Raw genomic sequence first — 27,280 nt, 5'->3', positions numbered from 1 at the left:
TGAGCCGACAGCTCATGAGTAGACGATGTCCTTAATTGGAAGCATAGAGGAGCGCAGGTCGCACTACGTCGTGAGTCTCGACACCAGCGCAAGCCGTATCTCTTCAGCTGATCACAACTCGTTGACGCCGACTCTCCATTGCGTCCAACTAGATAGATGATCGTTGCGATGTCGAGCCGGCAGAAGTGACGGCACTAGTAAAAAAAGTTCTACGACATGTCCCGTCGATGTTCAACATGCAATCTACTCGGATCGTAGTGCTGTTCGGCGAGCATCATAGGAAGTTATGGGATCTTGTGATAGGTAGTCTGGGCGAGGATATACTGCAGAAAAGGCCCAATGTAGCGCATGAGCATTTCAGGTGGGTCAGACATCTCTCCACAGGACCAAGCGGGAGATCGAAATAGGCGACTAACGTCTGATCTGTGATACAGCAAGGTGATAGATAAATTGAGATCATTACAGAATGGATACGGCACGCTATTGTTCTTCGAGGATGGTCAAAGTACGCTCTTCGCTTCTCTCCGCTCAATCCACTACCTGCTTTATGGTTGATTATGTCGTTTCAATAGCGATAGAGGAGATAATCGAAAAGTATCCGGCATATCGCGACAAGTTCGAGACTTGGTCACTACAATCATCAGCCATTGCACAATATGCCAGTCAGTATGCAGTCTTTGAGAAGGCGTAGGAGCTGATAGTGAGGCTGACTTATCACGAGTACCTCAGTCTGGTTGACATTTACAAATCTTAACCCTAGGATAGGGATGACGCTTCAACATTATTATCCGGATCGAGAAGAGATAGGTCGTCTGTGGGGTATACCAAAAGAATGGAAGATGACCGGACAGATGCCTTTTGGGAATATTGTCGAACAACCTAAAGAGAAGAGCTTCAAATCACCGGATGATCTGGTGAAGGTTTTCACGTAGCGTCGGACATTATACTGTGTTGAACGGTGATCCGGCGCACATCGATACAGACTGTCTCATACGACGTACAATCTGCCTTTGGGATGAAGGTAGATACAATCTACAGTACATGTAACCATGTATATGGACACGACCGCTCAATCAAGGTTGTTATCCATGAACTCCTTCAACAAGGCAGAATCCATGTATTCTTTGATCTTCTTGATCTGGGGTTTTGAGTTCGCCTCGTCGTTCTCCTCAAATTCGAAGATTTGAACCAGCTGCAACATGCACACGATCAGCCTCGACCTCCTGACACATCAGGCTGCATTCGGTTGAGGTTAGGGCCGGTCGTTGATGGGCTTGTCGAAACAGCGAGGTAGATAAGGGGCAGTGTCGACATTGACAGATAAACTCACAATCCTGTCAATGTCTTATTATCCTTCGACCCAATGGCTTCCCCTTTTAGTTCCACAAAGAGCAAGTCCCCTGCAATAGTAGACCTTTCAAGCGTAAATTGAGGAGGAGCTTTGAAGGTCTTCATCAGTGGACCGGTAACTTCCATGAAATCCTTTTTCTAGCAAAGTATACAGTGTTAGTCAGCTCCACTCATTAGCGCCCGCCAGACTCCGAAACGAGTGATGAACTGACTCCTCGATAATGTCCTGATGATTTGGTTGACTTGACCTCGGGATTGATGGTAATCCACTCTACGTCGTCTCTTATGTACTGCATCAACGTCGGAAAATCCGCTCTGAGCATAAGCTCGATGAGCTCTTGCGCATATGATTCGGAGATGGTCATCGTAGTATGCTGTCAGATCCCACTGACAAAGCGAAGTCATCCGATTGAAGCAGCGAGATATCTGCTTAATCTTGATCTGTCGATGACTCATGACGACGATGAAAGCAAAGTGCGTACGTGCGGACGAAAAGCCCTGACACGTCACTGAAAGCTAATACATCCCCCGCGCATGCATGCATGCATGACCGATGGTCAAGTCAAAGCTGTGTAAGATAATTGCTTTAAGACCGCGAGAAGAACGCTAATTGATGATCCGAGCGCGATCGAAATGTTCGGTGATCCGGTCTGACCTGCAAACGCGAGGAAAAGGAACGATCCGAAACATGCATACAGTGGTTGTCAGACATGTTTTACTGATTGTTCTCGATGAACTCCTTGGCCAAAGCTGAATCCATGTACTCCTTGATCTTCTTGATCTTGGGCTTCTCAGCGTCGTCATCAAATTCAAGAATCCAGCACCAGCTACCGTGTATAGACGCGTTTATCAGTCTTTCGTGTCCCGTGCAAGCAATACGGCCGAAAGGGAATAGGCTGAAAGGCGAGTATGGATTGTCATTGACTTACAATCCACCCATTGTCTTTCCATCCTTTTTACCGACTGACGTACCCCTCAACTCAATGAACGCTAAATTGCCAGCTAAGGTTGATCGTTCAAGTTCGAATTTAGTGGGACCGGTGAATGCTCCGAATACGGGACCAGCGGCAGCGAAGTATGCTTGTTTCTGCCCGAATTCACTTTGTTCTTAGCAGTGCTTGACATGCATTCCGGTCCTTACAAGGGAATGACAGCATGGATGGACGAAACAACTTACGCCGTGATACAGCCCTGATAAGGGTGATGATTTCACCTCGGCATTGATGAGCATCCATTCTACATCATCATGCACGTAACCTTCCAAGAAACCCGGCAGCTCACCTCCGAGGATACGGTCGAGTAAACCTTGTAGGTATGTTCCAGTGACGGTCATGAGCGATGATTGGGTTTTGCAGAGGATCGGAATGAGCGAATCAGTGTTGTTTGTCCGGCAGCTGGTGAATTATTAAATATGTATTCCAGGACTCATCGACGTTAAAACAACCGTGCACATATATATCCACAGCTCTGCGCAGCTGCTCAATCATAGCTGAATCATGCTTCGTAAGCTTCGTCATCAGAACGCATCTAATGATTTGGTTCGTAATCTCATTCAGGTTATTTGGATCTGCTGATAAATCCTTTCACCCGATCTGCGACGGAGATTCCGCTCGGAATGCGCCGAACGGTGGTCTGTCAAGTTATCGAATGAACGGTGATCTGATCATTCCATAACTCAATTTGCATCTCACTAAACAGGCTTCATCGCTCATAGATCATGATCAGACCAAGCCAACTACTACGGCATGGAGCACACGCAAAGAAATAAATCTCTGTGTGGATGAGGACATCTAAGCCTTGTTGTTCTGGTGGAATTTGACCAACAAAGCCGAATCGCAATACTCGGTCAAAGCCTTGATCTTTGGTTCTTCCGCGTCGTCGAACTCGCATACAAGGCAGATACTGCGGATAAGGCAGAACGTCAGTCAATCAGCTGATCAGATGTCAACGATGTTGTAGGGAAGTGTGTGCAAGGGAGAGCGGTAAAGTAACCGATTCCATTGGATTGGGTTAAGATGAGACGAGATGAGGTGGGATGAGATGAGATGAGATGAGATGGGATGGGATGAGTACTCACTAATTGACAAATTTCTCACCGTCTTTCTTCCCTTTGCCCTCAGCTCTAAGTTCGATAATGGCCAAGTCCCCAGAAACGGTCAATCTCTTCAAGGTGAGGTCTGCGGGTTTCTCGAAAAGCCGAGGAAACCCATTACTCCAGCTGCGTATTCCGCTTTCTAAATACCCTCAATAATCCAATGTCAGCTACAGTAGCATCGCTACCATTGCCACCGAGATCATTGAAGCACGAAAGCGCACCACTATTCCGAACGACTTGAATCACCTAGAATAGACAAACTCACAGAAGTGTATACCTTGGAGAATGGGGAAGTTTCGATCTCGGGATTGATGATCTCAGCTCTGACGTCGTCTCGGACATAGCTGAACATAGCTTCGTTCTCATGTTTGATAGCATGGTCGAAGATTTTCGAAACGTATTCGTGAGTGAGAACCATCTTGATCGCAGTACTGTACAGTAAAATGGCCTTTCGGTTTTTATCGTTGTTGGTGGTGAGTATGTATGATGGGCACAAGAATTAGTGAACACAGACACAAGAACATTCTGGGATCAATCGAATTACATATATGCTGTCTGTCTACTGTAGATCGGTCACCGATAGTTTATCACCACTCTATCACACACGCAGGCTTGACATTGCCCGTAGGCAATGTAGCTAACGAAAGGGTTCGCAGCAAAAGAGACCGTATGAAGACTCACGACCGTCGGCAAGGGCATTGGTAGCTGTGTGAGCAATGGACCTGATTCGCCGGCTTCCCGGGGGTCCGTGTCCATTTCAGACTGCTCCACGTCACATCGACATGCGTTTCAGCTTGCCGTATCAGCCGGATCTAATCAGTCAGTGGAGCTGAGGGTTTGACACAGCTTTGCCTGAATGAAAGTCGCCTTAAATTCGTTCCCGCTAAGATAATGATGAACGGCTTTCAATGTCGATACATGATCGCTTTATGCTGAAAGCTCATGACGCCTCTGAGCCACATCTATGATACAACTCTACCTCCGCGAAACCGGCTACACATTCTGTCGTCTATCATGACCTGATCGTCTCTCATAACGCATACGTTGCTCGGACTTGGATCTTGCTAGAACTTGAATTTAGCGGATTGACTCTTGATCAAATCCACAATCACTGTATTGTCGAGCGGTGTATATTGGTTAGTCACCAGCTTGATCGCTTCTTGTGCCACGACTCCCCCCAGGAAGGCCGCTGTTGTAGGAAGAGTCCCAAATCCGCCCCTTGTCCTGCGGCCGTGAGATATCAGCAAGAAAATCTTGCAAAGACGTTGCTCTAAAGGAAACGCATCACTCACACTTCCGCTATACTCTCCGCGAACACATTCGCCACTTCCTTGCCACCCATGATGCCTTTGAGTACCTCTTCGATTTGTTGATTATCTTCACACATATCTGCCTTGGATTTGGTGCCTGGCCATCGCTTGTGTAAGGCATAGAATCGTTCGGCAGCCAAGAGAGCGAGATGCATGGCGAAGCATGTCGAAGAGCCATCGTACTCGTCGTATTGATAATCCTCTGCGGCAGATCAGCTTGTTTGCCGGATGAGTCCCAACCTGATACGCAAGCTGACGTACCGATGGCTCTGACTATCAAGCCCTTGCCCTCTTTGCCCTGTCGCAGAGGTGTCCCCTTGATTATGCCAACTCCTGCTACATTCTTCGCGAAGCTCTCAACCTCCTCATCGGGTATTGTTTCTTCCTCCAAGCCTATATTCTGGAGTGTTTGAGATAACAACCGCTTGAATCGCTTGAGGTCCGATTGATATTCCTGCTTGTAAAGATTTTGGAGATGCACGTACGACGTCGTCGAAGAATGCATGTCGGGTAAGGAAGGGGAGGTGGGCGGTAGATGGGGTGGTGCAGAGACATATTCTGAGAGGGTGTGCAGGAGGATATGGAGATTTTTCGACTGTGTTGCTCCTCGTCAGCTATACGCCCACGAGACACGACAAATGTATCAAATGCCAGCTTACATTGGTCGAAATATTCTTCACGCTATCATCGTCCAGAATCTGCCCGGTCTCCCATGGCAGCTGAATTTGGATAGTCAGCGTAGATCAGCTGATAGCGATGGCAGAGAACTCACTTCGGATTTACCCCAGACTCTGTAAGCTTGCGCCAGAGCTTCCTCGTAATTCTCCTCATCGCCCTTTGCTTTGTCCTTCTTCAGCAATTCTTTGAATTCCGCTTTTTCCTCGCTGCTTTCAGGTAGTCTGCCATTATGCTACGCAGTAATATTGCTCATAAGCCTTGTAAAAAACCACACCACGAAGCAGCATGAAACTCACCGATTCCTTCCATATACTGGCTGCTCGTACCAACAAAACCACCCAAGGTATGTGTGAATGTTCCATACTGTCCATTGTAGCCAAATCAAGCGAACGAGCGTGATGTTCAAGCGAAGTGAAAGGCGCATCCAGACGGAGGGTATGTGTTGTGTCGGGATGGGTATCAACCACTAAACAGAATCTTCAGCTTAATCAGAGACGCGAGCGATGTGAGCATAACGTACCGCTGTGTTCCCTTAATTGGATTTCCACTCTACCTATGAATCCGGAATTCCTTATGCATATCAGTGGGATGTCTGAACCCCCTACGCTCGCGGACGCTGATAAAATGGAGTCAGCTGTACTCCTTGCAATGGAAGGGATTTTTCGGGCTCACTTTGCCATAACAAGTCTGCCAATTCCAGCTCAAGAGATGGTATAACGTTAGAAGCGATGATCAAGGTGTATGTGGTGAAGAAGGCTGGATCAGTGACGAGGAGGGATGCTGGGTCCTGTACACAAGCGATATCAGCTTGAAGAGCACGCGCTCAGATCCATGGACAACCTACTTCTACTTTCGCTGATCCTTCAACTGCAGGATTGAGCTCTTTTAGATACCTGCGAAACCATATCAGCCAATTTCCGTTGAGCTTCCGTGAGCGATGCAGCTTACTTGACGCTTTCTTCTGCGATCGGAGAACCGACTGAATCGGGATGGAGGAAGAAGTTCGTAGCCACATCTTGGGCAGTAGTGAGGTCAGGTGAGAGGATGGTGAAGTGCGATATACCTTGAACACGAAGACGATGTATATTGGTCAGCTGCAATGCTTGCCATCAGAGAGCTTCGTGAAGCTCACCTGGAAGCACAAGGTTCTTCAAAGCTTGACAACCTGTGGCATCGCAGCCCACCAGCAACACTCGAGCTGATTCAAGGGACCTCTGGCCTGCTGAAGCCCAGAGTCTGTGCGCAGGCTGAGTCAGCAGGTCGTCTCATATTACGCCCTTATACGCTTGAGTTCTTGGTCAAGATGGGCGGAGGTCACATAACAAGAGGGATGACCCACCGAAGCTGTCTGTCATACCGCCTGGTCTTTGCATCAGGTCGATATCTGTGTTACAGGAATATAACGTCAGCTTGCCCAGCCGTGCTGTTGAGTGATCAGTCGGGCCTGTCCTCAGGTCAAATGAAAGAAAGATGTGGGAAATCATGATAAGGCTCACGAAGGGATTGTACTGGTACCAGTAGTAGCAGATGTGACATCCAGTGAGTCATCCATCTTAGTGATCTTCGTCGGCCTGCTTTCTTCCTCTACAGGATCGGAAGAAGGCATGAGATATGGTTGGGTATATCTTGTTGTCAATCAGATCCGGTCCGATTGGCCGCTGTGATACTCGGGATCTCTCTTCGATGAATAAGCTGTGCCTTCGCCACAGGTGCTTGGTACGGAGTGAGCGTGAGGGAGGACGAGAAAAGAGGAAATGATGATAATGATAATGATAATGAGTGATGAATGATGTCGATCCAGTCAACCTCCACTTTCCCTCTTCAACGCGAAAGAACGAACAAAGTTGATTTCGTACTATCTTGATTCCAGTGAAGTTGTCTTTTCTCTGCTGCAACGGAGATTAGTCTCGCATGACCACACGAAGAAACAGATGAGAATCAAGCAATCGAAGTCTTAAAGGCAAACTCGAAGGAACTCGGAGCTTGTATACCGGATATCGTCACTCTCGCTTTGGGCTACACATCATGATTCGGCGCGAAACAGCTCTTGTAAGTGATCGTTCGAATATGGGTTATCGCCATGAAATGCTCGCTGACTTCGCAAACTTGTCTTGCTGCACTTCATTATGAATAGTCTCTCTCATTCACATAGACCATCTCCGACTTTCCCAATTATGTCGGACCCATTCGACGAAGACGATGGCTTCTTTGACAATCCCGAAACTCTCGGCATGCTGGATGCCGTTGAAGAACGGGCGATTCAAGCGTCGCAACAAGCCGCACCCAAGAACCGATTCACTCAGCCTATTCGACATGTACTAGCGAAGCCTCGTAATTCTCCCACCTCGTCAGCTGCATCCTCGACGAGCAGATTAAAGAAAGAGCCTCGCCCAGTCAACACTGAGCCTGGAATAAGGGGAACAGGTTTCGGATGGGAGATAGGTGGGAAAAGGTCGTTCGATGTAGAAAGACACATAGATAACGCGAAGAAGAGGGAAGCGTATTGGAATGCAGGACGAGAGGAAGAGGATGAAAGTCCGCCTGTAGATGTAGTGATGGATGGGTCCGGGAGATACGAAGTCAGGAATAATGTCATTCGAGATAGAGTAGGGAGCAATGGAAGTGTTAGTACGGAAGAAGCTATCATCACCGATAAGAGGAGAGAGCAACCTTCGATGTTGGGTGAAAGTCTAGGTTTAGCTGGACCTGGACCGGGAACGACGGCTTCACAACAACAAAGAATGGTCAGGCAACAATCTCAGGATGCTATCGCCGCGAGAAGAAAAGCTATGCAAGCTGCTGCTGCTTCTTCTGGTCTCTCTGCAGAGCCCCAACCGTTCGTCAAGCCACCTCTGTCGAGATCAAATTCGAATTCCTCGACAGGATCAGGTTTTCTGACTTCCCATATCACCAACAACGATCAAGTGCGTCCGCCTGGACAAAACAGGTTCGCGAATCAAGGTCAACTACCAAACTTCGTCAATGAGCCAAAGTTCAACAACAACAGATCATTGTCGAGATCCGTCTCCGCCGGTGCGCAAATATTTCACCGCAACGCCCAGTCAAACGCAATAGCCGGCCCATCCAGACTACCGACCATACCATCTGAGTCGCAATCGCAGAATGGGTCGAATGAAGCTAATGGTAGTGTATCAGAAGGAAGGGAGTATTCCGCTCCACCGCTTTCTCAAGGCTCAGCGGCTAGAGCAGCTGCAATAGAATTAGAGACGGAGAGGAGGAAGCGCCAGGAACTCGAAGCTGAACTAACAGCTCTCAGAGCACAAGCTCAAGCCAAACCGAATCGCTTCGCCAGTAACGCAGGAGAGTATGAAGATATACGGAAGAAAGTGAAAGAGCTGCAGAGCCAGGTGTGGGCTGCGAAAGGAGAAGCAGAGATAGTTCGCAGAGCTCAACGCGAGGTCAGTCTTTCCCCACTGATCCAATTATGTTAGGCGGGCACAATATTGACGATTGTAACCAGGAACACCAAAGACATCTGGCCGAATTGGAACGACTCAAGTCCACGATCGAGAATAAAGATCAGGAGCTGAAAGCGAGGGGCGATCAAGCGAAGCGTCAAGTGGAGAATATCAAGCATCAGGCTGTGTTCTCCGTCAGTAACCTTGATCCCTCCTGGTCAGATGAGGATTGACGCTCTAGAAGGTACAAGCTGATGTTTGCCCTGTCATGCGCTTGCAGAATCATGCTGCTCACAATTCAGCGATGAAGAATCGTCAACAATCTCAAAGATTCCCAGCATCTCAATCGCAGGTCCGAGGGTTTCCTACTCCAGTCAAAAATGGCTCCCCGAGCCGCAGACGTGGTGTGGCAGATGAGGTTTTCACTCCACTTGTGCAGTCGGCCAAGGGCAAAGGTGAGTCCATGCCTACTGTTTCAGCAGTATCGAGTGACATGGATATCCAACTGATGGGTTTTTGCAGGTCAAGCACCTGTCACTGGACCGACATTTGGCGGATTTATCAATGCTTTCGCCGCTACACCTACAATTGCGCCTCGAGTTAAGAGACAAAAGACAGCCGAAAAAAGTTCTCCTCCTGCTTCTCCCAGTCGAGCGGTCTCACCGTCACCTTTCAGGGTCTCTCCGGCTCCTGCCAGAAGTCAAAAGACGCCGGGTTCGGTGGGCGAACCGGGTGAAGGTGTGGATTGGGGCGATGAGATCCTACCACTGGGTGATGCGGAAAATGCCATTCTGGATGAGCCAGACCAGATTTTGGATCATGATAAAGACGAAAGAGCAGAGGTAAGCTATCTCCATGTTATGGGTTCACACCTCACACAAGCTGACGATAATGGGCAGTTCCTCTATCATCTCCTGAATCATGTATCGTTATCCACCTTCCAGCACGCCCTTGGGTCAACGAAGGAACCGACTCTGTACCGCCTGATGAACTACCGGCCGGCATTGACGACACCGGGTCACGAGATATATACGAGTCGATGTTCCGATATACTCAAGGCGTGTGGTGACCCCAATGTAGGATTTGATGACCTCGAAGAGATCATGGTTCATTCGCTTTGTGACATGCTCGATTATGTCGTCAGGATAGTTCTGGACGTGGATCAGATCTCGCTGAACGAAGTGAGCTATGTTGCGTGCCCTTGCATGGGATTTGGACTACACGCTTACACTCATATTGTCTGATATCTTAGGTAGCAGTCTTCTGCAATATCATTACTCTCTTGTCGAGCTCGACCTTGCTCTTCCCTTCTATGATGCGTATTTTAGTGCCGACAAATACCGCTGAGAACCTGCGATCGGTAGTGCATACCATTTTTGCAGACGTGTCGAAGGTGGACGCGTTCAAAATTCGTATGCGCCGTCCTGAGAGCGACGATGGTAGTCATGAGACAAACGAGGCTGCTCAAGATACACTCAAGGAGAAGGAAGAGGAACGGGATTCGTGGCATGTTGAACTGGCGGATCGTATAGCTGGAATGGCAGAAGTCATCTGTTTTGTCTCTGATTCTTCCTCATGGTGAGTATCTATCAGCCTTCAAGCCAGTGAACTTGCGAGGCATGTCGTTGACGATCAAATTTGACTTGAAAACAGGAAAGGGGACGAACTGGTCGACATCATCTTAGGCCTGTCCTCGATCCATCTAGAACCGTTCATCGTGAAAAGAGGGATAGAGCTGTTCTATGTGGCATCGCAACGTAAGCCTTGTGCCTCATGAAAGATGTGTATGGATCGCAACAGCTAATCGAACGACTGCGCAGACATCTGCAACTTCCGAAGCTTGGTCATGTCGTCTGATCGATACAAGATTCCCGCCTCGCCCAACGAGTCGCCCTTGATAGAAAGGTTGTCCAGGTATCTGATCAACCCTTTGTCGAGTGCTAGTGAATCCGAAGTGAGCGAAAGCGTTTCCGGCTTAGTTTCGGCGCATTTTACATTCGCTGTGTTATACTGAACATGATCGGATCTGCTTAGGCCCTGCACATGAGTCTTCTTACCATAAGAGGATTATGCATGCTCTCGATCTCGCACCAGGACGCCATCATCATCATGGGCGCCAAATCGATCCTAGTACCTGCCTTGATCATTGTTGTGCAACGCGAAAGCTCGAAATTGTATGGTATTCATGGAGTTTTGCAAGACTACAAAGCGTAAGTCGATTGTATACGGTCCACAGCGATGAATCGGCAATTCCCGGCTGATAGACGTAACACTTCGACTTGACTGTAGGGCATTATCATTATTATCGCCTACTTTATCATTACTCCATCAATTAGTCTTTCCTGCGCCTGTGTTGACGTCTAATCAAACTCAATCTCAATCCCACATACACGCACAAGCTGAAGCAGGAGTACGAAATCAAGAAGAGCTGTTACTGGATGTAGAAAGCGTTCCTGAGGATGCTCTGCCCGTCGGAATCGACTTGCCCGAACGTATCAATCATGCTGCGTCGACTCGGGAATTCAATGGTCTGCAGCACCTCTTCGTCAGTGCCTTTGGGGTGATGGCGTATTCCCAGATCGATGAGGAGGTAGTCAGTGAGGTGGACCAAAGGGGTATACAATGTGAGTTCCTGCTCGTTTCCAATTGCGGCAATGCAGAATCAAGGCATGCGATATCGAAGTGAAGAAAAGAACAATGTCCTATTTTACGTCGAGAGCGTATGACTGATATTTTGTCTCTCGACTTGATAGACCTTAGCGGTGATCTGCTGGAAAACGTAGTGGAAGGGCCAGAGGGAGATGCGATATATGAGCTTTACGTCCCGCTAGATGAAGAGGAGGGTGAAGGTGGACAAATGGCGCAGAACGAAGATGATGGTGCTGAAAATAACGCCGGAGATGATGCAGACCAGCAAAATAACGCAGATGTCGATATGGAGGTGTATCAGGAGATGGAAAGGGGTTTCAATGAGAACGACAATGAAGTCATCGAGATTAGTGATGATGATGACTAAACATCAAATGTTTCGAAGTGAGTCTGCCTCGATGATCACTGTACATCAATTCCATTGCTTTATTGTTGTATTATCTGGAATGCATCATGGACGTACCAGACCAGTATACAACGTCCCCAGGCTTCTCACAACTACGCGAGTAACGAAATATGAATTTGAGACTGTTTCTGTGCTTGCGTTGCACTATACAAAACATGGACAAATCTGTTCTCATCACACGAAGTTCACAGAAAACAACACCGCGGAAATGGTCATCGAGATGATCAATATCCGAGGATAGGCTGTTCGTATCTCTTGATTCGCATCTGATATTGAGATACCAGGTCACACATCAACTTGATTTTACGCAACTCGACTTTGTCGTCTGGCGTTGCAGTTCTGCACGGATAGGCGAATGATGTATGATAGACCAAGAGATGCGAAGGCTCACCGCTTATCCGTGAACTGCTCACAGGTTTCCCATTCGCTATACTCGTGCTTGCCCCAAATGGAAGCGGGGAGCCATACCTTCCTGAAGCTAGAGGATGAGAAGCGGAAGCGGCAGGGGATGCTGGAGAATTACTAGGGGCATTCCCGTTCCCATTCTTGTTACCAGTGTTAGTATTAGAATTGGAGTTGGAATTTCCGCTTGTTCCAGAATTCGGATTTGAGTTTGAGTTGGGATTTGAGTTCGAGTCCGAGTTTGAGTTTGAGGTTGAATCGCCACCAGAGCTTGAATCCCCATCCCCGCCCCCATCTTCATTACTCCCAGCTCCAGGTCGTGCTGCTCCGCTGTTCCCACTACTACTTCCAGAATTCCTATTTCCACTACCACTAGTAATGCCACTCCCAGTATTGGAGGATGTACCGCCTCTATTTCCACTTGATCCACTTGATCCACTTGATCCACTTGATCCACTTGATCCACTCGACCCGCTTGACCCACTTGAAGAACTGGATGAGCCTCGCCCGCCACTCGAGCCTGATGAGGACGATGAAGAAGATGAAGAAGAGCCGGAGGAAGGTCTTTTACATATTCGGAGATGTTTTACGCCTGCTTCTTCCAGCTCCGAATCTCCTATGTACTGATGATGCCCCTCCCCAAATTCTGAAATCGACTGGTCTTGGGTGATTCGAATAGCATGCTCATCGACATCGTCGGGATCGTTGATGATCCCGTCTCCATCTCGGTCGTTATCGTTTTCACCAGCAGCAGCAGGAACAGCAGAGGCAGCGGTGAGGTCGACAATCTCTGAATCAAACAATTTAGTATTGTCTCCTCCTACACATGATCGTCTAAATACATATAGCACCAAGGCCAAGTGATATCTTCTGAAGAGGGACTTACCGCACAGATCGTATTCCTCGTACTGCTCACTCTCCTTCACAAAGTTGTCGGCTCGATCCACTGCAACGGACTCTCGTGTTGCCGATGCCGGTGAAGATATAGGTGTTGGGCCAGCCAAGACGATGGGCATGACCAAGAAAACGCAGCTCAGCCCGAGAGCGAGACCAATAGGACGATGACCGAACATCTTGTCCTTCCCATTCTAATCCTGTTCGTACGCCGAGGGGAAGGAAAAGCTAAATTTGGGGATGCTATAGTACTGCGTATGAAGTGAGTTCGACTGACTGAATTGGCACAGGCTCATTGTAGAGTCACATATAGCTATTTATCCCTTCGCGAAGAAGTATGTGTAGTGTAGTATTTTAGCATGGCCCCTTTATTGAGATGACAAGAGACACTATCATTCATCTCAATCAAAACCGCATTTTTGGATTCGGATTCGAATTTGGGTTTGGTTTTGGTTCTTGTAAGCTGTGCTAGTCCCTCAACACACAGTGTCACACAAACGACGTCATGTCCATCAAAAAAGATGTTATCAAAGGGGTTGAATCGCCCGTCTGAGGCGGTCTTGCGGCGCGCGCGGACATTGTTCTGCTATGGTGCTTATTGTGTGGGGGCAGGCTGTGATGGGCGTGCTACGCGGCCGACCGCATTAGTATAGGTGTGAATTGCCTTTATATAGTGCATACATGCATTCTGTGAGAGATGATTTGGCAAGTGGCGCCACAACCAAAAGCAAAAATCAAAAAGGTTCCCGTAAGAGGGTTGATCGCGCGCCCTTAGGCGGTCTTGCGACGCGCGCGGGCAGTTTGTGATTGTTGCGGTTGTTGAGGCGACGGCGGGACGAGTGTGCTACGCGACCCATCAGTATCACCGGAAATTGCCCTTATATACTGCAAAATCAGAGTTCTTATTTGATTTACTAGATTAACTAAACGATTAAATCTGCCGGCCTTCTCATATTTATCCTGATATTATAGTGGCGATCAACACAGTAGGTGGTAGGCATAACACTGTCAACACTGTGGTCAGTTCGCAGTCTGTAGTCTGTGCTCTGTGCGCGCAGTATCTGTATTCAGGCAAGATGATCTGGCTCAAGTCAACCAACAAGTCCTCTTCCATGCTTCGTTAGTCGAGAGGTGGCTCGAAATTTTGGCACTTGACACATTCATTCAACTTTGACAATTCCCGGGTCACAAGGTTCTATTAGCTAATCGCCGCGCTCGATCAGTGATCAGCTGCGGTCAGACACAATGAAATGGTTGCCTTTCCGATGAAAGATCCCACATAGGTCACTGCATCAGAATTTGAGTCTATGTGTGTTAAAAATCTATTACTGCTGCTCACTCATACCACATGTTCGCTTTCGCATTCGCATTCGCACAATCTATTGCATCACTGCATTTAAATCCTACACAACGGACAAAGCGGCAGACACTACGCGACCACTTAATCAACATCCATTTCCTCGATCTTGGGTCCTTCACCCTCGCCTTCAACGTCCATCTTCTCCTCTTCCTTCTTCGGGGTCTCAGTTCCCGGCGTGTTGTTGCCCGAAGGGGGTACTTCGACCTTTGGCTTGGGCTTGGGCTTGTTAAGGATAGCCGCACAGGTGAAAGTGACTTCTTCTTTCCTCTTTGTGATTTCGGAAGAAAGGACGACGGGGTTGACATTCTTGGGTTTCTCAGATTGTCGAACTAATTGGTTCTCTAACCATGACAAAGTGTTGGCAGAGGCGTCGATCTGAAGAAGATCGATGAAAAGTATTTTGTACGTTAGCCGAGAACTCCCTTTATGTATCTCAATTCACTGTAAATTCGACTCACCACTTTCTGTAAATCGTCTTGAGAGATGTGAGAGTATTTCTCGTCACCGCTTTGAGCAGCATTCAAGTATGTGTTCAGTGTCTCTCTGCACGAAGCAGCGGCCTTGGGTCTTTCCTCGGACTCCTTCCATCTCAATACGATCGGATCACCTTTAGTCTTGAGGGCATCCAATCGTTGGACGTAAGCTGATTTGGTGGCATCTTCACCTTCCTCAGTGTATAACCAGTCCTCGGCTTCTTGTAAACCACTCAATAATTCGGTCTTCTCGGATGATTGGACGTAGGCGGCATATCGGTCGTCGAGTTTACCTCTCATCTCGTAGACGTATTCCTCAAGGGCGTTCTTTCGGTCCTGTGTAGTCCAATGACAGAATTAGCTGAGATAGTCGCGACGTGAAAGCGCGTTGCGCCGATGATGCTGAGCGCATGGACTCACCTCAGTCTCCATGACCAACTTGTCCTCGGCATGCATCTTTCCTTCCTTCTCAGTCAAGTCATCGACAGCGGTCTTGGCGAGACCAGAGTATTGTCCTACAACGGCACAATCTCCTTTTCGTTGGATCTTCTTGACCATCTTCTTCTCCTCCTTTTGTTCTTCTCCTTCACCAGTGACAACGACTTCCTCCTTCTCGACTTCCTCGACGATGTAAGCTCCCTCGAAGTTGACGATACCGTGCAGGTTCAATCGAGCCTTAACCTTGACACAAGCAAGGTCGCCTGAGGCGGGCTTCTCGACGTTCTTGACGGTGAATTTTCCTAACCATGGGTTGGTACCCTTTGGTAAGGTCGATGGCTCGGCGTATTGAGCCTCAAGTTCGAAGGGACCTTGTCTGTAGAACGTGAGGATCTTGGTGGATGGGATGGGGTTGTTCTGAGGAAAGACGGTCAATTCGGTATCTTCGTCCGGGTTTCCAGCTTCTTTCTCCCATTGGACCTTTATAGGATAAGAGGCGATATCGTGCACGGCGAACTCTCTGACTCGGAACACGGGCGAGAGGGTAGCACAAGCGAATGTGGCTCCTCGAGCGATAGCCTCGTCTTGGTTCAAGGTGGTAGAGAGGACTTTGCCGTTAAAGAAGGCTTGGATTCGTTCCTTGATAGCTGGAATTCTGGTAGATCCACCGACCAACTCCACAGCGTCAACTTGGTCAATCGTCAAGCCAGCCTTCTCCAAAGCTTCAGCTAAGGGGTTGCTGACTCTTGAAAGCAAGTGTTCGGTGAGTTCCTCGAATTGATCTCTCTTCAAGGATGAAGAAGCATCGATGTCATTCATGAGAGACTCGACGTTGATAGGGGCTTCGGCGTTGGCAGAGAGAACCTTCTTGAGTCTCTCACATCCGGTGGCTAATCGGAAAACGGCTTTAGGGGAAGAAAGGACGTCAATCTTGTATTTGGAGTTGAATTCTTTGGCGAAATGTTGGACGAGAGCATAGTCGAAATCTCGTCCACCGAAATGTCTGTCGTAAGCGGTCGACTTAACGGTGAGTTGACCCTTGGAGAAGGCGACAACGGCGACGGAGTAGTTGGAGTGACCGACATCAACGAAGACGACGTGTCGAGGAGCATCAGCTGATTCGGGCAGGTCGGCTTTGGTGATTCCGTAACCCAAGGCGACGGCGGTGGTGTCGTTGATCAGTCGGAGGGAGTTGAGTCCAGCGATGTTGGCAGCGTCTAACATTGCTCGTCGTTGAATATCGGTGTACCATCCTGGAACAGCGATGACTACATCCGACACGGCTTGTTTGAGCTCGTTGGCGGCAATGTCTCGAAGTTTACCGAGGTAGGCACCGACAAGTTGGGTGTAGGAGAATTGACTTTGTTCGCCGAGGTAGTTGACCTGAATGTGATTTATGAGATCAGCCATACCATACAAAAAATAGCATGAGGGCGTGAGGATGGTGTGTAAGGCTGCAATGAGGCATAGAAGGATGAGCTCACCTTGACACCGGCACTTCCGTTAACATCGACTAATTGAGCATTGATGAACTTCTTCTCGTACTCCTCAATCTCAGGATCACTGAGGGATCTACCGATCAATCTCTTGAGGGATCCGACGGTGTTCTTGAAATTGGAGGTTTCGGCGGTCTTGGCTGGTTCACCAATGTGCCTTTGTCGAGCAGTGAAGGAGATGAGGGAACTATAGACCATTCATTCAATGTCAGCGACCGAAAAGGGAAGAAAGGGTGATGATGCGAAGGGAGGACTTACGGAGTAGCACGGTTGGATACCTCGTTGACGATGATATCTATACCTCTGTGTCGGGCAACACCAATCTTGGAGGAAAGGTTACCGAGATCAATACCAACTACACTCTGTAGATGGGCAAGCAAACATCAGCGAAGTCCCGTACATCTGTCTGAATTGGCTGAATGAAGAAAGGTAAGGAGGAAGGGGTACTCACAGCCATTTTGAATGTATTCTTTCTATGCTATATGGATGCGATGATACAGTCAATCTTCTATGTGGAGACTGAAACAATCCGAGGGAAGATATGCAATATCGATCTACGAATTGAGTTTTTTATGGGTTATTTGGGGTGTGCTGTATAGCTTCTTTGGAGAAAGGATCAAGTGGATGAGGGGGGTGGTGAGGACTGGCAACTTTTCTCGACTTTTGACGTGATGCTCGACTTTATCTGCGTGGCACTGATTGCATGGCATGGATGAATAAAACCGTAGAAGGGCCTCGAAGCATCTTTGATAAAATTGTGGAAGCATACACTCGTGGGAAAGTGAATGCTGCAGACTAAGTGGTGGGATAAAATAACAGCCTACATCAATCACCTCCTTTCTTCCTGCGTCATCGCATTTCTTTCTCTTGGCTTTGCCTCCACTCGTCATGTCTTGGCTTTGTTATTGTCGCAGTCTGAAAAAGTCATCTTCACTCTCAACATCGTTTGATGCTGCTGTGCAGTCCGTACCGTACATAACATATCTTTCTTTCTCAGCAACTGATTCGCCATCACAAGCATAGCACCTCTACCCTATTGATCATTATAAACGATAGTCGCGCATCTACACGAGTGAGTGATATCAGAAATCGCAAATGATCATCACTGACCACCGATTCTACTGATTGCAGTGTGTATCCCGTTGATATGTGAGCCGAAACGCGTTGTCGTACCGAGCAAAGAAAGCTGACGAGGAGTTTCATTCTGATCATCAGTCGGTTTTCCCACTAAAGTGAGCTTCGAATCTCCCTTCCAAGGCTGAAGCAAGCTGACATGAAAAACAGTTCAGCCAAGATGCGGACAAGCAAGGCAGGATGTGTCCGAGGTGCAACAATGGTAAGTTTTGGCTCACAGTTGTATTCAGAAACTTGACTGATAGATAGTTCTCATTCTTAGCTGCTGTCGGTGAGCATTTGACCACACCGAAACGAAATGCCAGTATGGTGTTGATGGTATAAGAACGAACCTTTAGTCGGGGGCAACTCTCGAACGTGGTTCGAATTCTTCTGGATCCCTTTGATACCATTTAGCAAATCCAGGATATGGTTATGTACTATATGTCGTGAGTCACCCACAACATCTCATACCATCTCAGCTTGGAATCATCACCACTCAAACGAAAAGTATTGACATGATGTTGGCCCGCAGAATGGGAGATGAAACAAGGTGATGGACCTGATCCGCAACCGCCTCAACAAGGATGGGGCCGACCCCCGCCACCTCATCAACCGATGTATGGACAACAACACGTTTAATCAGATCAGTAGAATGAATCATGGAGTTGGAGATGAAGCGAGAGGACAGCGGTGCTAAGTGTTGTTGATGTTGTAGTAGTATGAGCGTATGAGCGGGGAGGTAGTTGTAAGATAGGTCATGTATGAATAACTTATGATGACGCTAATCCCAATCAAGGGTCCTTTGTGTGTCCTGTTTGGTCTGACCCATCAAAAAGTGATCCGTGCGTTTGATGTTTGGTACTCTGACATGATGATCTCACGCATTCAGCCATTCAGCAAATCCCTCGATGTTAACATGTTAACAAATCTGATTCAGCTTTCTGGATTTTCGACGTAATCCGCAACAGTTGATTAGACTTTGATGGGAAGGCGAAACCCACCGTGAGATATCTTCAAGCGCTTGAACATTCGAAACGACTCAAAGGACGTAGTCTTGGAAGGACCTCAGACTTCGAAACGACACACACAGCACTGCTTCTTGAGCTCTTCACCTTTCGACACACGTCTTCCTATCGAAACCCATTTGACTATCGCTTACCCAGATTCGGCCAACCTCAACTGGTGAAGGGACCCCTTTCATGGGTGGAGTGATGAGGTGCAGACGAATGTCGATAATGTGGTCATGGTCACATCCCCTTGTAAAGTGAGTCTCCTTTGTCATTCTGAAGACTCCCACACGCTTCCTTCCGCTTGAGAAGGACGCATAGGGAAAATTGAATGAGGGGAGGCGTGGTAGCTTGGACAATCCGATCGAGTAGAGATATCGATGGCAGTGGATAGATATGGATAGATATGGTGGATTAATGGATATATACCCTCTACACCTATCCTACAATGCTCTATACTGTCTCAAGACTATTCTCCCCTGATCCGAAAGTTTACAGCGTCTACACTCCACATATAAGCTCAGCATTGACATCGCGCCATAGCCTCACCTCATCATAATCCCCTGATCCCTGCCGACAAGATGAGAACCACCCCCGCTCTCATTCTGACGATCTTCTCGATACTGGCTTCTCAAGTCCAAGCCGATGACCGTACGGATGCCCAACGTATAGGAACCGAGTACACCTCGATGCCTCTGTATCGTAGTGGGGCGGGCACCAATGTCTTGGCTGTGAATGTCGGTAATCCACCGATGGAAATGAGATTGACATGCTGTAAGCCATTCATCCGTTGCCTGTCTCGCTACATTGTCCACCGTAGTTCGCGTAACCGGTCGGTCGGCGGCTTACACCTATTTTCATCAGCTACAAATGTCGACTTTTTCGTTGTTGCTGCTACGGGGTGCGAAGAGTGTGTACAGAATGCCAACCTGTGAGTTGAGCCGAGTCTGTTCGCTTGAGATTTCAGTGATATCGCTGCTGAAAAGCCATTTGACACAGCCTTGATGTCTCCTCAAGTCAATCGATATCGGTATGTTCCTCACACTCAATCCAGCCCATGATTTTCAGATACGACATTGATGAGAATGCCAATGCAGATATCGAACGATGATTTGGCATGCGTCTTTTCGTACCCTTCCGGCTCATCCTCGACATTATCTATAGCGGGGCGATTCGCAAGCGAGGTGATCTCGGATGAAAGAGGGGACCAAGCGACTCCCCGACCTGTAGTCTTAGCAGCAGCTGTGCAAAGCAATGACGCTCGTGCGAATCTAGATGGAGCAGATACTACGTTATCAGATGGGACGGCTGGTTTCTGGGGAATGGGGGTGTATCAGGTAAGCTGTCCCCTCTCAACGAACATAACATAGCAACGGGATCCATATTATACATGCGCCAGCAATTGACTAAATGACTATGTTACCCGCTGATATAGGAAAGAAAAGCAATGTCGATGATACCCTCGATGTTGATCGCCGATAACGATGGATCTCCGGGTCAATTGACATCGTATACAGTCGGGTTCCAAATCAATAATTTCTCTTCGAATACAGATGATCTAGCGGGGACGATTCACTGGGGAGCAGTACCCTCTGATGCGTACCAGGGCAACTTGTGAGCGGCCCCTTGAGTCTGACCGAGATGATACACTGCTGATGTTGGTCTGATGAAAAGTAATTGGCTCGATGTTGACGTGACGATGGGCGGATCGTGGGCTTTTGGAGTGGACAGATTACGGCACGACGGCGAGGTCATTGGTCTAGAAAATCACTTCGTGAGTACGGTCTAATCGTTGATCGGGTGTGAAGATCAATCTATGTATCCGCAATGTTTGGCTTATCAGCCTCCAATCTACATATAGGGAACCATTGATCCAGGCTTCGATTCGATCTATCTACCGACGGCTATAGCAGAACAGATATTCGCCAGAGTCAACGGCGCCGAGCGAGATTTAGTGGATACCACTCGATGGGTCAGCTGTTTGTTGAACCTGACATGTTGGAAGGGCGAATCAGCTGAATGTCGGCTACATAGAATGTCCCGTGCGACACGTCGATTGATCTGAAGATAACGATTTCCGGAACGCAATATGCGATTGACCCGACTGCTTTAGTCCGGAATCGAGATGCGGCGGGACGGACTTGCTGGAGCTCCATCGTAGCGTGGCAAAATGGGAGTGTACCGGAAACCAATGGGGAAGTGAGGCTTGGAACACCCTTTATGTCCGGCGTATATGCGTAAGCTTTTCTTCCCACTCGAATGAACTCTCAATCGTGGGATGCGAGAGAGCCGTCTCAGGGCTGATCTTTTGTGACCCCCTATTTAGCGCTTTATACTATTCTGATTCGGCTCAGTATGTCGGATTGGCCGGGAAACCTAATTCCGTCAACGCGGCCAACCTGTACTCGAGGGACGAGGGTCAAGCAAACAAGAAGCTAGCTGGTATACGTGAGTCCGCCTTTCTGTTTCCACGATCACCCTGTTACCGTGCTAAGCAGTCTTCCTAATCACTACACAGTGATCGGTACCCTTTTGGGCGTTTTGATTTTCGGATTTATCCTTTGCTACGCTCGGAATCGAAGCTCGGTCCAATCGATATGGTATCGAGCATTACGACGTCAACAACGAGCGCAAATGAATGCGGTCGTCCGAGGCGCTACATTACCTCCGCCGGTCATGCCCATTGTACCTGTACCCATGGGCGGACCGATGATTCCGCGCGGACCACCTCCGATGATGGCTCAAATGGGTATGCCTCCTTCTCAATCTATGATGGGTATGGGACCAATGGGTATGGGTATGGGAGCGGGCGGTATGGGAGGTATGATGCCTCCTCCTCCGCCATATCAACCTCCTATGCCTCCTCAACCGTATCCTTCGGCCCAGCATCAACAACAGCAGCAACAGAACCAACCACTCCTAGGCGGGGACCCTCATGTATCGCCCCAAACAGCGATGCCTCTGACTGTTGCCCCGCATCAAAGAGGCTTTTATTCACCTAGATTACAGAACACCTCGCCACCCAACTCAGGCTTACTGCCTTTGCCTCTGCCGTGGAAGAGTAAGGGTAAAAGCAGGTATGAAGAGCAATCAAGCGGTGGTGGATCAAGGGTACATTTCGGTCCGACTTCAGCTAGACATCTGAGAAGTGTAAGTGGCTCAGGTGGAAGTGTAGATGAATTCGGATCGTACGGAAGAGGAAGAGAGCCGGAGGGAAGGTATGAGCGCCAAGATGGGTTCTTGAGGGAATATCGAAATGTTCCTTCATCCGCGCATCAAGATCACATCAAATCGCCACTACAACCACAAACAAGTAACCGACCTCAAGATCAATATCAGACTCGGGATCCCGTTTATGATACCTACCAGGATGGCGGACTACCACCGTTGGCGGAAGTACCTGAACAAGGCGAATACATACCCTATCCTCACCAGCAGCAAGCGCAATATCCCCCTCAGGGAAGGGAGAAGAAACGATATTTCTCTTGGAGGAGTAATGCCTCTGCCACTGCTTCGGGAGTAGGAGGAGAAGGAGGTAAAGGGAGATATGAGCCTGTACTTACGAATCAGAATATGGCGGCTACAGGTACACCCCGACCTAGGAGTATAGATGAGCAAGCCCGGAGGAGTCGGTGGAATCGTGATAAGAATGGAGGGTGGAAAGAGCGAGAATCGGTATATTGCGGAGGGGGAACACCGAGGATGAAAAGAGGTCTAGGGTGGAGCTGAGCACATACGAGTACAGTATCTTGCTGTGAAGTATTGTCATTACCATTGATTGGCTCTGGATTAGAGTTGGATCAGATTTGGTGTTACATCGATACAACATATGGATGTTGTTGTTTCGATTTTTGCGTTCTGCCTGCGCCACAGAAAGAGAACACGGGACAAATACTGTAGCTGTGTATTCGTGTATTCTGTTTTACGGTAATACACTCAACGTTCCTCAGATCTCTGATCTGATCTGATCTGGTCTGGACTATTACAGAGATGTACACAGCACTTGCATCTGGATCTAGGAACGGGTCGTGTAAGTTAAGTTAGAAGCAATCAAGTTGACTCGGATTGTGCGTCTCCAGGCATTACGAAAATCCGAAACATTCCAGATTATGAATGCATGGTCCCCTTTGCAGTATATTCTGCATGCACTATCCACTCTCACTTGCCACCGGCCATCTCTTTTCACCTGACACAAAGTCTCATACTTATTCAGCGTGTTGAAACGGAAGACTTGCAATCTGACCAATCTCATCGTCGATATGTGGCGAATCGCACTCCCACTCGCGTTCTTGCTCTTGTTCGCCCATATGATCTCCGCCGTACCTATTGTCAGTCCCACTGCAGACTCAAATGAGGATATAGTCCGGACAAGAGCTGATAGCGAAGGTGAGTTGATTATCTTTACATCGTCGCATGTCGCTCTTGCTTTCGTTACGCCGAATACGCTCTAATGTCAAACGTGCTCCTGAATGTGTTGTATGGTACTCATAGATACCGTCTCAGACAAGAGCGCTGCGGATGGGGGAGTATTCGCTTATGGCGATGTCGATGTAGCTTTCTACGGGAGTATCGGCTCTGGATCCATCGAGTATAGAGTTGATGGACGAGGTACTAAGAGGGATGTACTGGAAAAACGCCCTTCTGAAATGTCGGGTGTACCTGATTGGGATAATTGGGATGATCGGGAGACAGTGGGGGAAGTTGGGAATACTGGAAGAGGCTTCATCACGGGTACGTATATGTTTCCGCTCATCAATTTACAGTAATTCACTCGACGCTCGAGATGGCCACACCAGTGGGTGTCTCCGACGTATCAACAAGCTGATGGGTATGCTGTACTACGCGCAGTGGATGCGGCTACCGATGATAGTGGTGAGCAATTTACTGTATTGCATCGAAATTTAAGCTCTTCAGACTTGATTCAATTATTTATTTATGCCTCAACTCACGTTGTTACTGTACGTTACTTTACATCCTGGTTGACGTGTTGAGCTATTGTACGAGTAGCGGACTTGGCGAATCAAACTCCGGCTTTTGACTCTTTCCGATCAATCGAAGTGGATGGCGAAAACGAAGGTGCAAGCACTACTACTGAGAAGAAGGGGGCCTGTTTGACTTGTGTCAAGCGAAAGTCGAGGAAATGACACAATGACACTTTTCTTTATATGTATCCTGCCATTCGTCAAACTCATGTTGGGCCAAGACGATCTGTTTACTGTACAGTCACTCTATATGGTGGCCTCATTTGACACTGCCATTCAGAGTGCTGATCCCAAAAGCTTTTTCGAATCGTAGAGTACAATCTAGCTGTTCGAGCGGAGGATGGGGATGACGTGTTTGTGCATTGGTCGAAAAAGACTGGTGAGTCGGACATCGTTTTCTGTCTCTCTGTCTTAACGTTTTAACTGGACACAGAGATCCTGATACTGTTAACCTTCCTGGTCGACTGATTACGAATTAGAGGATGGGAAAGGTGGCAAGCAGCGGGATGACAATGAGCCGGAGGGCCGCATGGAACGGGCCAACGAGGCTTCTCATCTGGATTCTGGTGAATGTACTTGACAAGATCATGAGATGCCATCGATCACGAAGGTGGCTTATGACGGTTGTTTCTATAGCTATCAAGATGTAGTTGATCGTCACTTTCAATGAGTCGGAGTCTGGGTAATAGTTGAATGAATTTGATTGTCGTGAATCCATTGCTATCGATGTGGATTCACTATATTCATCGAGAAAAAGTCTTTTGCATATTCAATCAATATTATATGAATAATTGATAGTCACTTTTTCGATACTAATCATGAATCATATCTATCTATGTGAATACTGTATATTTATTGGTACAATCGTGGCCAACGATAGGAGAGAGTCTCATTCTATTACACAACAAGAAAGCAAAACCAGCAGCAGAAATTGATTGATGGACACCGAGCAAGAAAGAAATGAGACTGATGAACTAGGTGATCGAGAATGAAGAAACGAATTGATGAGTGAAATCATCTGATCGATAATCTTCCTTGTTGTCTTTGTGTATGTTTATGTTTATGTCTGTGTCTAGGCGATTATAAGTTGTAAAGTCGCGCAAGTCGGATCGTCCAGACTTGGATTTATTGAGAATCGGCTGGGAGTTGAAATTTTACACCTCCCATACCTGGACCCCATCGGACGTGGTCGTTGTCTTCGCGGACTATATGAAGCAGGCAGAACAATCAAAGTCAGCGTGCAATCCAAGTTAGACCCCACTCAGAGAGTGAGAGACATTATAGGTCCATGTCGACTCACTGTGCTTGGTCGTCATGTAGACGCAGTACGAACACATCATAGCGGTGAAAGTGAGGATGGGGTAGACGTCCACTGGCACAGGTCTAGCTTTGAAGAAAGCTTGTATCTGGGTGAGGTAGAGTCACAAAGGTCTCGTCAGCAAGGCGACGCAAGTAGCAGATTGAGAATGTGAGCTGTGGGTAGTGTGAAGTAGACTCACTTGTTCACCGGCAGTGGGGACCGTGTAAGCCCGTCGGGCCATTTGTTGTCGAGCGACCATTGATCTGGAAGCTGATGAAGTAGCTCGGAGTGCGGATCTGGCGAACATTGTTTGTGGGTGTTGCTGGGTTTGAGTTTGGGTTTGGGTTCGGGTGTGGTGAGTTACTTAGGAGAAGAGGCTTTGATGGTTTGTTTGTCAGTTTGTTTGCTGTTGTTGGATGTGATGATGGAAAGAAGAGACCTACTTCGAACGGTCTCAAGGGGGTTTATATATCTTTCTCAGACTTCTCATCGCGTGCATCCGCATAAAGCATTGTCTATACATCCTTACACTACTTGCTGAAGCTTGCTATTTGGACATCGGAAACGGACGCCAACGCTGACACTCATACACTCGTACTAAACAGTCCGACATCAACGATAAGAAAGGATGGGACGTCTGTCATGTCATCTTATTCATGTTCGTGAGAAATCGTATAACTCAAAATGCATAAATGCGTGCGAGCTGGTTCGCGAAAACCGGAATAAGGAAACTACCGTAATACTGTAAATGCGAAATAGTCTAATTACCCTGAATGCTTACGGAGTTGGAATTCCGGTACAAAAGCCAAAAAGCCTGCAAGCCAAGACCAAGGAATGTTAAGAATGGTTTTACGGAACGAACCGGTAACTCTGTTTTTGTTCTACCTTTCAATCTTTTTCAGTGAAACATGAGGATATCGCTGTGCGCTGTGCGCTGTGGAAAGAGTCGGATTGGATTGGACAGGACAAGATAGGATAGGATGGGATAGGATAGGGTCCCTAGCCAGGATTGCTCCTTTGTTTTTAGTCGGGTGGAGTTGCACTTCGTTATCCACCCGGACGGTGCGAGTTGGTAAAGGTCCGAGTTGATCCCTTACCCTGAAAAGATCAACGATACACTAATTGAATTAGCGTTCCCCTCCTGCGAGTCTTGCAGAATGCTGCGCCGATCATCAGAGGCATGAGCTCGGATGCGCAGATTGTGGAGTGGGAGTCCATGCATCCGCTAGGCTCAGAGCCAGCACGAGCTTGGCACCAAAGGAGCGAGCAGATCAAAGTACAAGAATATCCTGTGCGCGGCCGAGGGCTTCAGCAGGGAGGACCAACCAAATTTGGTGTATTACAACGACTTGACCACGGGTCTTTTCGCTGATCAATCCTCTTTCCGACTTTCGCCATCTCCATGTCCATCTCCGTACTGATGACAGCAATGCAATTCTTCCTTTAACATGTTCCATATTATTACGGTTGATCTGCGGTGGTTTGCGCTGCTGGTGCCCGGCGCCTGATTTAGCCGGATTAGTACGGAACGAATCTCTTCTGGTAACATGACCTCACACGGAATGACCCGGCTGATCCACCATACTACGTCCACTCAGATACTCGTCATGCGACATATGAGAATGGATGTAAGCAGCTGATCATCTTGGATAGATGCGGTACGGATATGGCATGCATACATGATTGTGCTTCTGCTTTTGCTTTTGCTTTCACTTTCACGTTGATGCTTTGCCATATACTCGTACAATATAAATCACTCGCGAAGCTAACCCAGTAGAGGAATCACCTTCACACCTATACAAATATCGACCACGCAGACAGAGACAAGTCAAGTCAACTTCAACGGCAATAGCAATGCACAATGCCCCCATTCATCCATACAAACGGCATTCTCCTCTTCACAGC

The 27,280-nt window shown here is 47.9% G+C and overlaps 12 protein-coding genes across 12 annotated transcripts; 5 read left to right on the top strand and 7 right to left on the bottom strand.

Moving 5' to 3' along the window:
* Positions 1-25: 25 nt before the first annotated feature.
* On the top strand, positions 26-932 carry I303_101342 (uncharacterized protein; the record flags this gene model as incomplete). Its single annotated transcript, XM_018404711.1, has 5 exons — positions 26-70; positions 153-361; positions 435-505; positions 573-662; positions 730-932. 5 exons carry the CDS (start codon positions 26-28, stop codon positions 930-932), a joined length of 618 nt encoding a protein of 205 aa, XP_018267365.1.
* Positions 933-1,069: 137 nt separating this feature from the next.
* On the bottom strand, positions 1,070-1,715 carry I303_101341 (uncharacterized protein; the record flags this gene model as incomplete). The annotated part of the gene is made up of 3 exons (XM_018404710.1): positions 1,070-1,223; positions 1,331-1,488; positions 1,563-1,715. The coding sequence occupies 3 exons, from the start codon at positions 1,713-1,715 to the stop codon at positions 1,070-1,072; spliced, it is 465 nt and encodes a 154-aa protein (XP_018267364.1).
* A 350-nt stretch (positions 1,716-2,065) lies between these two features.
* I303_101340 (uncharacterized protein) lies at positions 2,066-2,683 on the bottom strand (the record flags this gene model as incomplete). The annotated part of the gene is made up of 3 exons (XM_018404709.1): positions 2,066-2,177; positions 2,280-2,437; positions 2,528-2,683. 3 exons carry the CDS (start codon positions 2,681-2,683, stop codon positions 2,066-2,068), a joined length of 426 nt encoding a protein of 141 aa, XP_018267363.1.
* Positions 2,684-3,140: 457 nt separating this feature from the next.
* On the bottom strand, positions 3,141-3,863 carry I303_101339 (uncharacterized protein; the record flags this gene model as incomplete). Its single annotated transcript, XM_018404708.1, has 3 exons — positions 3,141-3,252; positions 3,428-3,584; positions 3,707-3,863. The coding sequence occupies 3 exons, from the start codon at positions 3,861-3,863 to the stop codon at positions 3,141-3,143; spliced, it is 426 nt and encodes a 141-aa protein (XP_018267362.1).
* Positions 3,864-4,509: 646 nt separating this feature from the next.
* I303_101338 (uncharacterized protein) lies at positions 4,510-7,039 on the bottom strand (the record flags this gene model as incomplete). Its single annotated transcript, XM_065968322.1, has 13 exons — positions 4,510-4,669; positions 4,738-4,957; positions 5,017-5,350; positions 5,415-5,474; positions 5,528-5,665; positions 5,730-5,899; positions 5,954-6,049; positions 6,106-6,220; positions 6,278-6,326; positions 6,382-6,496; positions 6,566-6,669; positions 6,773-6,817; positions 6,930-7,039. 13 exons carry the CDS (start codon positions 7,037-7,039, stop codon positions 4,510-4,512), a joined length of 1,716 nt encoding a protein of 571 aa, XP_065824394.1.
* A 568-nt stretch (positions 7,040-7,607) lies between these two features.
* On the top strand, positions 7,608-11,868 carry I303_101337 (uncharacterized protein; the record flags this gene model as incomplete). The annotated part of the gene is made up of 11 exons (XM_065968321.1): positions 7,608-8,852; positions 8,915-9,046; positions 9,133-9,307; positions 9,375-9,694; positions 9,752-10,033; positions 10,105-10,430; positions 10,506-10,609; positions 10,673-10,806; positions 10,887-11,062; positions 11,142-11,476; positions 11,606-11,868. The coding sequence occupies 11 exons, from the start codon at positions 7,608-7,610 to the stop codon at positions 11,866-11,868; spliced, it is 3,492 nt and encodes a 1,163-aa protein (XP_065824393.1).
* Positions 11,869-12,131: 263 nt separating this feature from the next.
* I303_101336 (uncharacterized protein) lies at positions 12,132-13,382 on the bottom strand (the record flags this gene model as incomplete). Its single annotated transcript, XM_018404705.1, has 2 exons — positions 12,132-13,099; positions 13,196-13,382. The coding sequence occupies 2 exons, from the start codon at positions 13,380-13,382 to the stop codon at positions 12,132-12,134; spliced, it is 1,155 nt and encodes a 384-aa protein (XP_018267359.1).
* A 1,262-nt stretch (positions 13,383-14,644) lies between these two features.
* Positions 14,645-17,427, bottom strand: I303_101335 (uncharacterized protein; the record flags this gene model as incomplete). Its single annotated transcript, XM_018404704.1, has 6 exons — positions 14,645-14,938; positions 15,022-15,372; positions 15,457-16,857; positions 16,959-17,157; positions 17,229-17,332; positions 17,422-17,427. 6 exons carry the CDS (start codon positions 17,425-17,427, stop codon positions 14,645-14,647), a joined length of 2,355 nt encoding a protein of 784 aa, XP_018267358.1.
* A 492-nt stretch (positions 17,428-17,919) lies between these two features.
* I303_101334 (uncharacterized protein) lies at positions 17,920-18,725 on the top strand (the record flags this gene model as incomplete). Its single annotated transcript, XM_065968320.1, has 7 exons — positions 17,920-17,941; positions 18,102-18,119; positions 18,186-18,202; positions 18,255-18,306; positions 18,367-18,375; positions 18,443-18,532; positions 18,619-18,725. The coding sequence occupies 7 exons, from the start codon at positions 17,920-17,922 to the stop codon at positions 18,723-18,725; spliced, it is 315 nt and encodes a 104-aa protein (XP_065824392.1).
* A 949-nt stretch (positions 18,726-19,674) lies between these two features.
* Positions 19,675-22,822, top strand: I303_101333 (uncharacterized protein; the record flags this gene model as incomplete). Its single annotated transcript, XM_018404702.2, has 10 exons — positions 19,675-19,867; positions 19,958-20,024; positions 20,093-20,123; positions 20,191-20,430; positions 20,529-20,707; positions 20,768-20,867; positions 20,955-21,065; positions 21,128-21,330; positions 21,420-21,541; positions 21,612-22,822. The coding sequence occupies 10 exons, from the start codon at positions 19,675-19,677 to the stop codon at positions 22,820-22,822; spliced, it is 2,457 nt and encodes an 818-aa protein (XP_018267356.2).
* A 530-nt stretch (positions 22,823-23,352) lies between these two features.
* I303_101332 (uncharacterized protein) lies at positions 23,353-24,237 on the top strand (the record flags this gene model as incomplete). The annotated part of the gene is made up of 4 exons (XM_018404701.1): positions 23,353-23,479; positions 23,585-23,824; positions 23,942-23,965; positions 24,101-24,237. 4 exons carry the CDS (start codon positions 23,353-23,355, stop codon positions 24,235-24,237), a joined length of 528 nt encoding a protein of 175 aa, XP_018267355.1.
* A 963-nt stretch (positions 24,238-25,200) lies between these two features.
* On the bottom strand, positions 25,201-25,682 carry I303_101331 (uncharacterized protein; the record flags this gene model as incomplete). Its single annotated transcript, XM_018404700.1, has 3 exons — positions 25,201-25,280; positions 25,376-25,481; positions 25,575-25,682. The coding sequence occupies 3 exons, from the start codon at positions 25,680-25,682 to the stop codon at positions 25,201-25,203; spliced, it is 294 nt and encodes a 97-aa protein (XP_018267354.1).
* Positions 25,683-27,280: the final 1,598 nt, after the last annotated feature.

This window comes from Kwoniella dejecticola, chromosome 1 (assembly GCF_000512565.2).
Source record: "Kwoniella dejecticola CBS 10117 chromosome 1, complete sequence".
Lineage (NCBI taxonomy): Eukaryota > Fungi > Basidiomycota > Tremellomycetes > Tremellales > Cryptococcaceae > Kwoniella > Kwoniella dejecticola.
Note: the sequence above shows the minus strand (reverse complement) of the source record. Positions and strands in the feature narration are given on the sequence as shown.